Raw genomic sequence first — 12,135 nt, 5'->3', positions numbered from 1 at the left:
GCACCCTGGTCATCAGATTTGATAATATTGGGCTTGATCCTCATTCAGCTCTAGGTTTAAGGAATGCAACAACGTTTACAAATTTGGGTGTTGAGTGAAATATACCAACATGCTGGAGAAATTAAACTGGTTACGCAGGTAAAGGGCAACCAAAGTTTTGGTCCTGGTCCCTTTGTCAGGTATAAGCAGAAACAGGCACACCCTAAATAAAAAGATGGGGAGAGGAAGGAGATAAGGGGAGGAGTACAGGTGTGGGAGGGTAGAAAAGAAAAAAAATCTGAAGTGATGAGAGAGGCTTGAGGGTCTCTCTTTGTAGGAGAGGGAAGTGGGTGGGGAGCTAGAGGAAAGGAGCCTACTGGGATAGGGAACATGAGAGACTCTGGCCGGGGTTGGGGGGGGAAATAAAGGAAATAGAAATTGATATTAATGCTGTCTGGTTGGAAAGTGTCCAGACAGAAAACAAAGTTTTGCTTCTCCAATTTGAAGGTGACCTCAGTTTGACAGTACACGAGGCCATTGCCAGGCATGTCATGTGGCAATGGTGTGTGCAATTGAAATGGCTGGTCACTAAGCTCCTTGCTGTTGGACAGATTCCTTCAATTAAGCAAATGATGCTTAAGAAGTTATTGTTCTGGAATGGGTGCAGAAAAGATTCACGAGAATGTTAGAAGAACTGGTGGGTTTTAAGTTAAAAGGAGCTGGATTATCTGAGGCATTTTTTTCTGGAGGATGGTAAGGTAAGGAGGGGAATCTTTGAAGAGGTGTGCAAAACTTTAAGAGGGCTAGATAAGGTCATAATCCCATCGTAGATGGTCTAAAACGACAAAGAATAGATTTAAGGTGAGAGGGGAGGAAAATCTTTAAAAATGAACCTGGGGCACTTTTCCCCCACAGGGTGGTAATTATGTGGAAGGAGCTCTGCTGCAAGAAGTAGTAGAGCCAGGTTCAATTGTTCTGCAACTTGCATTGTTTTCTGTCACAGTTGTGAATTCTCAGGGGAAAAATATCCTTTCTTTAATTTACATTTTTAGAGATGCAAAACGGTGATGAGTTGTTCCAATATACGAGCGTGCATAGCTCATCATATCCATATGACTAATTAACCTCCTAACCCATATGCCTTTGAAATTTGGGAGGAAACCCACATATTCACGAGGAGAACGTAGAGACTCTTTATACAAACAGTGGAGAATTTGAACCAGTGTAGTTGGTGCTGGAAAAATGTTTCATTAACCACTACAATATCTGTGCCACTGTTTGATTATCCTTTTCTATAAATACAAAACATCAACTACTTTTTAAAGAAATAATGATATTTAAGGTCCTTGTTCTGTGTCCAGGCTGTGGACGATCCAATTACCAGTAGTGTGTGATGGATTTCATTCTAGAAGTGAACAAGCAGTCATGGTTTTTCTATTCGCATCTATCTCCCACTAAATGAGAAAGAGTATTTGTGCATTGTACCCTGCATCTATTTGAATGGGTGGGGGAGGGAGGGGTACTGTCATATATTAGCAGCACACATTTAATAGAATCATTTAATGTTTTTCTCCAGTCGAAGAGATTTGGAGATTGAGCGACCTCTTCCTGGACAGCATCACCAAAGAGCTACATTACAGTGAGTTAAATTGATATAGAAGCTTTTGTTTAACATCTCAAGCTAAATTTGGAAATGTTGGTTGTATATGTTTTTATATTAATTTATTAACTGCTGTAATTATTTGGGGGTGTCAGTAGTACAAATGACCAAAATAACTGCTGCATTTCAGTCCCATACTCCTGATCTTCAGTCACCCAGTGATGAGGGGGCTGGGTTGCTCAGAATTTTGTGGTTGGTTTGCTCCTGGGCCTGACCAAGTTGGCTATTCGTGGGTCCAGGCAACGGGCCATCAAAAGTTCGTCCTGGACTGACTGCCTGCCCAACTTCTGGAGTCGCTTCCATGCCTGGGTGTCTCTAAGGAAAGAGCATGTGGTGTCCATGGATACAATGGGGAGATGATGTTGATCCTGTTTTAATTTGAAGCTGTCAAAAGTGTGTAATTGAACTACTGTAATTGAATGTGATTTCTTATAATCACTGAATAAACTACCTGTATTAAAAGGAAAAGATGACTGAAATAACTACTCATTTTAAAAAAAAAAAATCAAGTGTATCCTAATGTAGAAGGCACAGTAATATGCTAGGTAAATAGTTGGATTAACTGGTGAGTGAGCATCCTGATCAAATTTATTGTCAGAGTACATATATGACATCACATACAATTCTGCCATTCTTTTTCCTGCAGGCCTGGCAGAATATCAATAACCCTAACCATAAACTGTACTTGAGGAGAAAGAAATGTAAACAAATTGTGCAAATTCAGAAAATAAATATTCCGTAATAAATAGTGAGGGTCCTTAAAATAGTCTCTGAATGAGTCGGTTGTCAGGAGTCTTGAGGTGAAGGAGTAGCAGCTGCTCCTGAGCCACTGGTACAGTGTATGAGGCTTGTGGCCCCTGTACCTATTTCCTATGGCAGCAACAAGAACAGCATGTCCTGGGTGCTGTGGATCCTTGATGATTGTTGCTGCTTTACGACAGCATGTTCATGTTTCACGTGGATGGTCTCAATGGTGGGGAGAGTTTTGTCTGATGTACTGGACTGTGCGGGCTTTCTGCCCAGAGGGATTGGTGCCCCAATACCAGGCTGTGATGCAGGCAGTCAGCACACTTTCCTCAACACATCTACTTGCACTTCTGGTGACATACTGAACCTCTGCAAAATCCTGAGGAAGTAGAGGCACTGATGTGCTTTCTTCATGATGGCATTAGTGTGATAGGTCCAGGAAAGGTCCTCCAAAACAGCAAGTGCCAGGAATTTAAATTTGTTCATCCTCTCAACCTAATTTTCCCCCAATGATAAATGGATTATACACCTATGGTTTTCCTTTCTTAAAGTCTACAGTCAGCTCCTTGGTCTTGGTGACATTGACTGTGAGGTTGTTGTTTGAAAACTTGGCTGAATGGTTTACTATCTCCCTCCTCTATCCTGACTCATCGTCCCCTCCCCATACAGTGGTGTCATCAGCAAATTTGTATATGGTGGTTGTCAAATCACACTACACAGTCCTAGGTGTAGAGCGGGCCACCATGTAGACAACCCTGTGGTGCTCCGGTGCTTATGAAGATTGTGGAGGAGATATTCTTGCCAGTCTACACTGTTTATGGGTCTGGAGGTGAGGAAATCTAGGATGCAATTGCCCAGTAGGGTCTTGGGAGTTGCTGATCAGTTTTGAAGGGATGATGTTGTTGAATGTCAAACTGTATAGTCAATCAAGAGTATCCTGATGTCTGCATCTCTGCTGTAGACATGTTGCAGTAAGCATCCATGGCGCCACTCAGACAGGATCTGATGTGCTTCAATGCTAGTCTCTCGAAACACTTTATCACTTTGGATGTTAATACCACTAGTTGATAGTTGTTTAGGCAGTTTACCATATCGTTGATTGAAACCTATTCAGAGCCAGCTCTTCAGCGCTTGACGTCCTGCTTTGCGGAAACTGCCAAAATGTTTGGCCTGGAAGTCAGCCTGAAGAAAACTGAGGTCCTCCATCAGCCAGCTCCCCACCATGACTACCAGCCCCCTCACATCTCCATCGGGCACACAAAACTCAAAACGGTCAACCAGTTTACCTATCTCGGCTGCACCATTTCATCAGATGCAAGGATCGACAATGAGATAGACAACAGACTCGCCAAGGCAAATAGCGCCTTTGGAAGACTACACAAAAGAGTCTGGAAAAACAACCAACTGAAAAACCTCACAAAGATAAGCGTATACAGAGCCGTTGTCATACCCACACTCCTGTTCGGCTCCGAATCATGGGTCCTCTACCGGCACCACCTACGGCTCCTAGAACGCTTCCACCAGCGTTGTCTCCGCTCCATCCTCAACATCCATTGGAGCGCTTACACCCCTAACGTCGAAGTACTCGAGATGGCAGAGGTCGACAGCATCGAGTCCACGCTGCTGAAGATCCAGCTGCGCTGGATGGGTCACGTCTCCAGAATGGAGGACCATCGCCTTCCCAAGATCGTGTTATATGGCGAGCTCTCCACTGGCCACCGTGACAGAGGTGCACCAAAGAAAAGGTACAAGGACTGCCTAAAGAAATCTCTTGGTGCCTGCCACATTGACCACCGCCAGTGGGCTGATAACGCCTCAAACCGTGCATCTTGGCGCCTCACAGTTTGGCGGGCAGCAACCTCCTTTGAAGAAGACCGCAGAGCCCACCTCACTGACAAAAGGCAAAGGAGGAAAAACCCAACACCCAACCCCAACCAACCAATTTTCCCTTGCAACCGCTGCAATCGTGTCTGCCTGTCCCGCATTGGACTTGTCAGCCACAAACGAGCCTGCAGCTGACGTGGACTTTTTACCCCCTCCATAAATCTTCGTCCGCGAAGCCAAGCCAAAGAAGAAGAAGAAAGATTGAAACCTATTTGACTTTTCTGGAGTAAGATGATAAAGATATCTGAACACACTAGCCATTTGGTCAGCACTTTTTAAGCACTTGGCTGGGTTCTCTCTCTGGACTGGATGCTTTCCTTGGATTCACTTTCCTGAAAGCAGCCCATATGTCCCCTTCAGATACTCACAGGAGAAGATTGTCAGGGAGCGTGGGGGTTCGCATTGGTTCTTCCTCCTTCTGGTGGTCAAATTGGGCATAGAAGACATTGAGCTCATTTGGGAGTGAAGTTTTGTTGTTTCTTACTGTGCAAAATTTTGTTTTGAGATTAAGCTTCTCATTTTTTAAGAATAAATTGGATAGATACATGGATGGGAGTGGACTAGAAGGTTATGGAATGGGTGCAGGTCAGTGGGACTAGTGGAATGATGCTTCAGCACAGTCTAGAAGGGCCGAATGGTCTGTTTTCTGTGCTGTGGTCTTCTATGGTTCTAGGTTTGTGCCCTGCCACACAGTTTAAGGGCATCCTTTGATTCCATTCTCATTCAGAATTCCATTTTGCCTGGGAGATAGCTTTCTGTAAGTCATTCATCCGCCTTGTTTTTGACTTCTGATCTTGAATGTCTGTGATCTGACTCGGCAAGTTTTGGATTTCATTGTTCATCCCGGGCTTATGATGGGGGAAAATTATGAATGATTTGGTGGAGACCACAGATGTTCTACTGAAGTCTGCATTAACTCAGTTGTAATCATTCAGATCCTCAATTGAGTTCTTGAACATTGCCCAATCCAGTGACTCATAACAATCCTGTATTTCTTCAGCCTCCTGCAACCACTTTCTGGCTGTCCTAATCTCTGAAGCATCTTATTTTGGGCTCTCTCTGCAGGTAGAAGGAGCATCACCCAGTGATCTAACTTGCCAAGATGATATCTATGGAAATAACTATAGACTTTTGTTTTCCTAATGTATCAATGATCAAGTTTGTTGGGATCTCTGGAGGTGGTTGGATCAGCTAGTGATGGAATGGCAGAGTAAACTTGATGGTCCAAATGACCTACTGCTCTTATGGTATAGTTGGGTAGGATTGTCTTAAGATGGACCTGATTAAAGTCACCAACTATGATTTGTAGGGCATCAGAGTGGGCTGCTTCTTGTTTACTTACTACGTCATGAAATTGCAAGTGCCCATTTGTAATACGCAGAGGGAAGAATATAAATTCGGAAAGAATCACTGATGAGAACTCATGGGGTAGATACAAGGATCTGCATTTAATTGACATGTGCTCAAAAGCAGAAGAGCAGGAGGTTGACATGACTCCAAATGGTTTTGATCCAGTAGTACAGGAAAACTTGCATGTCATGGGACAACATGGGTTCAGATTCCCCAACAATCCTTCAAAAGGAGCACTGAAGTGAGTAATATCATCCAATGTACCACTGAGGTAGTGATTTGTGCCCAGTCATGTTTCAGTAGTGAAATAGAACAATGCTGAGAAAACATTATTTTTGTCTGTGATTGGAAATTGTTGGGATGTGCAAGGAAATTAATGTTGTGCCGTTAAATGTTAGGGCATACTTTAACAAAAACTGACAAAACTCTGGAAGAATTAGTGTCTTGTAATGCATCAATTGTTCATAATTTATATTAATGATTTGGATGATGAGGTGGTTAACTGGGTAAGTAAATACACAGACGATACAAAAATAGGGGGAGTGGTGGATAGTGAGAAGGTTTTCAGGGATTACAGAGGGATTTGGTTTGTCTGGAAAATTGGGCTGAAAGATGGCAGATGGAATTTAATGTAGAGAAGTGTGAGGTGCTTTATTTCAGAAAAAATAATTAGAATAGGACATATGTAGTAAAGGGGAGGACATTGGGGAATGCACAAGAACAAAGATCTTGGAGTTATGATGCAGTGTTCCTTGAAGGTGGATTCCCATGTTGACAGGGTGGTTAAAAAGGTATTTGGTATGTTGGCCTTCATAAATCATAGCATAGAATATAGGAGCTGGGAAATGATGCTGTGACTGTTTAAGGCATTAGTGAGGCCAGGTTTGGAGTATTGTGTTCAGTTCTGGTCTCCAAATTATAGGAAGGAGAGGTGGAGAGGGTGCAGAGAAGATTTACAAGGATGTTGCCTGGCTTAAAATACCTAGAGTACAGAGAAAGACTGAAGAGGTTAGGTCTTTATTCCTTGGATCGTAGACAGTTGAGAGGGGATTTGATAGAGGTGTTTAAAATTATGAAGGGAATAGATAGACTAGATGCGAGTAGGCTCTTCCCCCTGAGAGCGGGGGAGGTTGAAACATGACACAAGTTGAGGGTAAGGGGGCAAAATTTTAGGAGAAACATTAGAAGATGCTTCTTCACTCAGAGAATGTAGCTGAATGGAATAATCTTCCGGAGGAAATAGTTGAGGCAGAGTAGATTCTTTCATTTAAGAGGAGGCTGGATATATACATGGATAGGAGGGGGTTGGAGGGTTATGGGCAGAGAATAGGCGGGGGGGGATCTAGCGGAGTTGTTTGAGTGAACCGGCGTGGACTTGAAGGGCTGAGATGGACTGTTTCCATCCCATAAACTGTTATATAGTTATTATAATTATTAGTGAAATACTGGTCTTGGCATTTATTGGAGTCAGTGATGTAATGAACTTTTTTTTTTGCCTCTAGATGTCCTACCTTGTTGGTGGTTGGAGACAGTTCACCTTCTGTGGATGCTGTGGTATGTTGATGTGGTGCAGTTTTTAATGGAGTGATATCCAAGAAAGGAAGTGGAAATGTTCACATTTGAGTTAAAATTATATTTGTGGGCTTGTTTTAAATTACTCTATGTAAGTACTGTAATGAACATTTAAAAACTGTTTCAAGCACTGTGGTAATTGTGGAGATAAAATAAATGTTGCATAACTCCAGCAACACAGGTTTAATCCTGACCTTGCATTGTGTAAGGTTTTGCATATTCTCCCATGGTTTTCTTCTGCTTCCCAAAGAGATGCTGGTTTGTAGTTTAATTGGTTATTCTCATTTATTCAGGTGCCTTGCCATTCGATGTGGGTGATCATGTCTCTCCATCTTTCATGATCTCTGACCCTCCGAATTGTAGTTGGCTCTTCTTCAGTGAAGACTCCATCTTTGAGCTGAGATTGTAAATGCTGAGTTCATGATTATAGGAAAAAAATTACTTCATTGGTTTCCTGTTGCTGTCTTCAGATGCAGTGACTATGGCCATTGATCAGCAGATTCATCTGCCCAGCATTTTTAGTTTTACAACCACAAATTCCAATATGTAAAATCTGCTTGTAAAACCATCCACCATCTGCATTCCATGACTTCACATGATCCTGAGTCTAAACAGGTACTACACCTTGCCCAAGTGTGACCTGTAGGCTGTCAGTCTGAAGGAATGCCTTGCACCTCCTTTTGCTAAGCAATTGCGCAACACCAACACTGATATTCTAGATTATCAAAAATATAGCTGGAGGTTGAGAGAGTAGATACAGAAAAAAGTTGAGAAATGGAATTGCTGTGAAAGTTGGCAGAGAGTCAATGGATCACTTTCTCTATTGTGTGAAAACCATATTTACAATGTTAAAGAATTGAGGGCATTGCAGATTTCTTGATCCACCATTACCAAAGCTTTGAGCCATATGTTAAATCTGTCAAACACTGATTTGGTTCACCAAGAATATTGTACCTAATTTTGTTCACTTAACTATCCTAAACCAAGATTCTCTCTCATGGAGAGAGGTAAATTGATCTAGTCCTTTATTGTCACTGGTGCTCTCTGACTTGAATTGGAATGGCAATCACTTTAGGTCTATTGAAGGTTTGACCAGGTAGATGGTGAAATCTTTTAAACTTATTTGAGGAATTGTTATTTTGGGAATACGTCTTGCAGCTTGGTATGGGCCAAAAAGCTTCCATTTAAGAAGGCTGTAAGTTAATGAAAAGATGTGTTTTGTGTAATGCTCATTTTGTTAGAGTTTGAAGCTCTCTTATCAATGGTTGAATAACTTGCTAACTGGCAATTCTTATTTTCTTCTGTTATTGCAGCAAGTGTTGTGAACAGTGACACTTGACAAGAACCTATTGACAAGTGGAATTTTTATGCCATGTTTTTTCAGTTTCAGCATGTATTATTTTCATCTTTTGAGATTAGCCAAATTACTAGGGCCCCCTCCTGATAATTTGCAATGCAGATTGTGATACAATTGTGTTTTTTTAACCCAGGTTGACTGTAATACAAAGCTTGATCCAACAAAGACTACTCTGTTGAAGGTAATGCAAATGTGGTTTCCATCTGAACTAGTCTGAGATGAAGCTTTCCTTGCTGCAAAAGAACCAAAATGCATATAAACCCACTTTTTCCCCATAAAATATGGTTGCTAATGGACTCCCTCTTTAGTAGAGAAAAGCTTGAATTTATTTCATCATTTCCATTAGTTTTGGTCTTCAAGGAAAACAAGATGGTATAGGTTATCAAATTGTCCTTTAGGAAGTGTGATCCTTCAATTTGGGTGAATTTTGAATGTCAATGACAGTGCCAAACATTCAATATAAATTACAGGAGATTAGTCTGGGGTGAAATTTTTTAAAATTGATGAAATTATTTGACAGCTCAAGCAACAATTCTTGCATAGAGAAGCAGAGCTAATATTAAAAAAAGAAATGATTTGCGAAGTTATAAATGTGAGGGGCAGACTTGGATTCCCAATGATAAATACAGTACAACTCTGATTATCTGAAATGGAAGGGACTGGGCCTATTTCAGGTAAACAATATTTTTGGATAACTGGTCATTTTTAAAAACAACCCAGTAGCAACAGCAAATCGCTTGTAACAGTAAACAAAGGATGAATCCAACTCCAAAAATTTGAAATTCTACTTAAGGGTTTTCCAAACATTTTTCAATCTGTATCAATATTTCAGCTCCAAAATACTTTTTCAGATAATTGAGAATTTCTGATTGTTTTGGATAACTGAGAATAACGGATAATCGGACATGTAGAGTATCTGTTTTGTTGAAACCTGTAGCGGGTGGGAGTTGAGCTTGGAATTAATATTGGCCAGATTTTTCCTGATTGCTGCCATATGATTGGAAAGCTACACGCGAATGGGAATACGGGAAAGAAGCCATATAGGACTATGCAGTTGGGGTCAGTTGATGATGCACCTCCTGAGTACCTGATCTCCCTCACAACAGTTGTACATGTTTTTGCTTGTAGGCCTAATGGTAATTTTCAGAAGGGAAGCAAATCTTCCAAAAGGAGTATTTTAAATCTAAAAATGACTATCTAGCAAAATATACATAAATTAAATCTTGTCCCAAGACTGTAAACTGTGCATATAAGCATTTTTTCAATGTAGCAAATCTAATTCAGTAATCAATATGACTGTTAATGGAGCTATACTTGTACTTTAACTTTTGTGTGGCATTTTGGGTTAACTGTTTCCTCCTTTGTTTGAAATAGATGTCTGATTGTGGAGGATCACCACAGATTGTTCAGGTATATTTAAATCTCTATTTTTATAATTGTTGGACTAGTTTGTTTCCTTGTCCTTTCTTTTTGAATTTTCCTCCTTTCCGAAGAGATTTTTTTGGGTGGAAAGGGAGTGTGGGCAGATACAACTGCATTCATTCCTAGCTTAGCACAACCCTGTAGAATGTTGATCTGTAATTATGCTTTTGGTCCTGAAATCTGAACGCTTACTCCTGTAGATAGGACCACCCCCACCCCACCCCCCAATATTTAAAAAAAAAAGCTACTTTGGTGGCATTGAAACATGAAAGTCTGTAATCGCTGTGATGGTAGTAATGTTATGTGCCCATTGGTGATAAAGATGTAAAAATGATTTTTCTTGCTTTAAGTAAGAGCCCAGGCCTGAAATGTTGCTTATCAAGTTCATTTATCATCTGATTGTACAGGTGCAACCTGACAAAGCGTTTTCTAGCCTTCAGTGCAAAACACTAAATACTCATCGAGGCAAATGATACATATGCAGAGTACTGGGATACAAATAATAAAGAAATATAATTGTTAAAAAATAGTAGTCACGGAGGGTTTGTATAAGCAGTTATTCATCAGTCTCGCTGCCCGTGGCAAGAAGCTGTCCCCAACCTGGTGCTTCTGGCTCTGATACTCTTGTACCTCTTTCCTGACATGAATAGCTGGAAGCCACTTTTTTTTCTCCTGTTGGGGAGGAAGACCCCAGTGATCCTCTCTGCTGCTCCTGTGAATTGACTTTCAGTCTGATGCTTTGTAGCAACCATATCACACTGCAGCCAACTAGGACCCTCTCAGTTGAGCTCCAGTAGAAAGTTGACGGTGTCTGGCAATCTTGCCTGCCTCAGTCTTCTCAGGAAATGCAGTTGCTGTTTGCATCTTTCTGACAAGTGAGGAGATAATTGTCCAGGATAAGTCACTTTTCTAAGGAACTAGGTGCTTTCTATTCTCTCCACTACAGAGTTAATTTGTGGGTAGTGGAGGGTGGTCATTCCTAGTCTTCCTGAAGTCTACAATTGTCTCCTTTGTCTTGTCCACGTTGAGATTCGGGTTGCTATTCTCTTACTTCATTAAGATTTTCCGGCTCTTCCCTGTAGTGGAGTGGTTTTCAAATTGCCCCCTAAACTTGCATTCCACTTTAAGTCATCACTATACCACAAGTGCTCTGTGATTAGTAAGGGATTCCTTAAGATGGTAGGTGAGTAGAAAGAAAAGTTTGAAAACCACTGTTTAATTGTATCTAATCGACTCATCATGTGCACAGTTGCATAGCTCCAAAGGAAATGAGCCCATGACAATTTTTCTCAAGCAAACTATTTCAGTAACAATTGGGTCAGGGCAGTGGTTCTCAACCATTTTTCCCCACTCACCTACCACCTTAAGGAATCCCTTACTAATCACAGAGCACCTATGGCATAAGGATTTCTTAAAGTGGAATGAGATGAGGTGGACTGTTTGAAAACCACTGCTAGAGTGCAACTCGGCGATGTTGCCGATGAAGTCAAATACTGTCACGGCGTCTGCAAAATTGACTGTTGGAGCTGGATCTGGCATTGCAGATGTGGGAAAAGTAGCATAAACAAAAGTGGGGTGAGCAGCCCTGAGACAGTGTGATGGTGCTCGACTTTCTGCTGCCAGATAGACTGGCCTTCCTGTTAGATCTGTGGTTCCCAACCTTTTACTTTCCACTCACATACCACTTTAAGTAATCCCTATGCCATGTGTTCTGTGATTAGTAAGGGATTGCTTAAGGTGGTATGTGAGTGGGAAGGGAAGGTTGAGAATCACTGCTCTAGACCCAATTGTTACTGAACTATTTTGCTTGAGAAAAATTGTCATTGGCCCATTTCCTTTGGAGATGTGAAACCGTGCACATAATCAGTTGGGTACAATTAAAACAATGGTTTTCAAACTTTTTCTTTCCACCCACATACCACCTTAAGCAATCTCTTATTAATCACAGAACACTTATGGCATAGGGAATACTTAAAGTGGTATGTGAGTGGAAACTAAAAGGTTGAGAACCACTGTGTTAGATAGTCCAGTATCCAGTTACATAGAGGGGTGCCTGCCTATATTTTGCTCATACCTTGATGAAGAGCTCAAGCCTGAAATGTTGCTTTATGTACATAAATCTTCGTCCGCGAAGCCAAGCCAAAGAAGGAAGAAGATATAAAGT

At 41.3% G+C, this 12,135-nt stretch overlaps 1 protein-coding gene across 2 annotated transcripts in view; it reads left to right on the top strand.

Annotated features, from left to right (window-relative positions):
* LOC138755731 (protein NDRG1-like) overlaps positions 1-12,135 on the top strand; it is an 83,885-nt gene that overhangs the window by 63,833 nt on the left and 7,917 nt on the right. For both annotated transcript variants that reach the window (XM_069922225.1, XM_069922226.1), the window contains exons 11-14: positions 1,556-1,618; positions 7,123-7,174; positions 8,683-8,730; positions 9,924-9,959. In XM_069922225.1, coding sequence (XP_069778326.1) covers positions 1,556-1,618; positions 7,123-7,174; positions 8,683-8,730; positions 9,924-9,959 — 199 coding nt within the window. The remainder of the gene's footprint in view (positions 1-1,555; positions 1,619-7,122; positions 7,175-8,682; positions 8,731-9,923; positions 9,960-12,135) is intronic.

Source organism: Narcine bancroftii, chromosome 2, assembly GCF_036971445.1.
Source record: "Narcine bancroftii isolate sNarBan1 chromosome 2, sNarBan1.hap1, whole genome shotgun sequence".
Taxonomy (NCBI): Eukaryota; Metazoa; Chordata; class Chondrichthyes; order Torpediniformes; family Narcinidae; genus Narcine; species Narcine bancroftii.
Note: the sequence above shows the minus strand (reverse complement) of the source record. Positions and strands in the feature narration are given on the sequence as shown.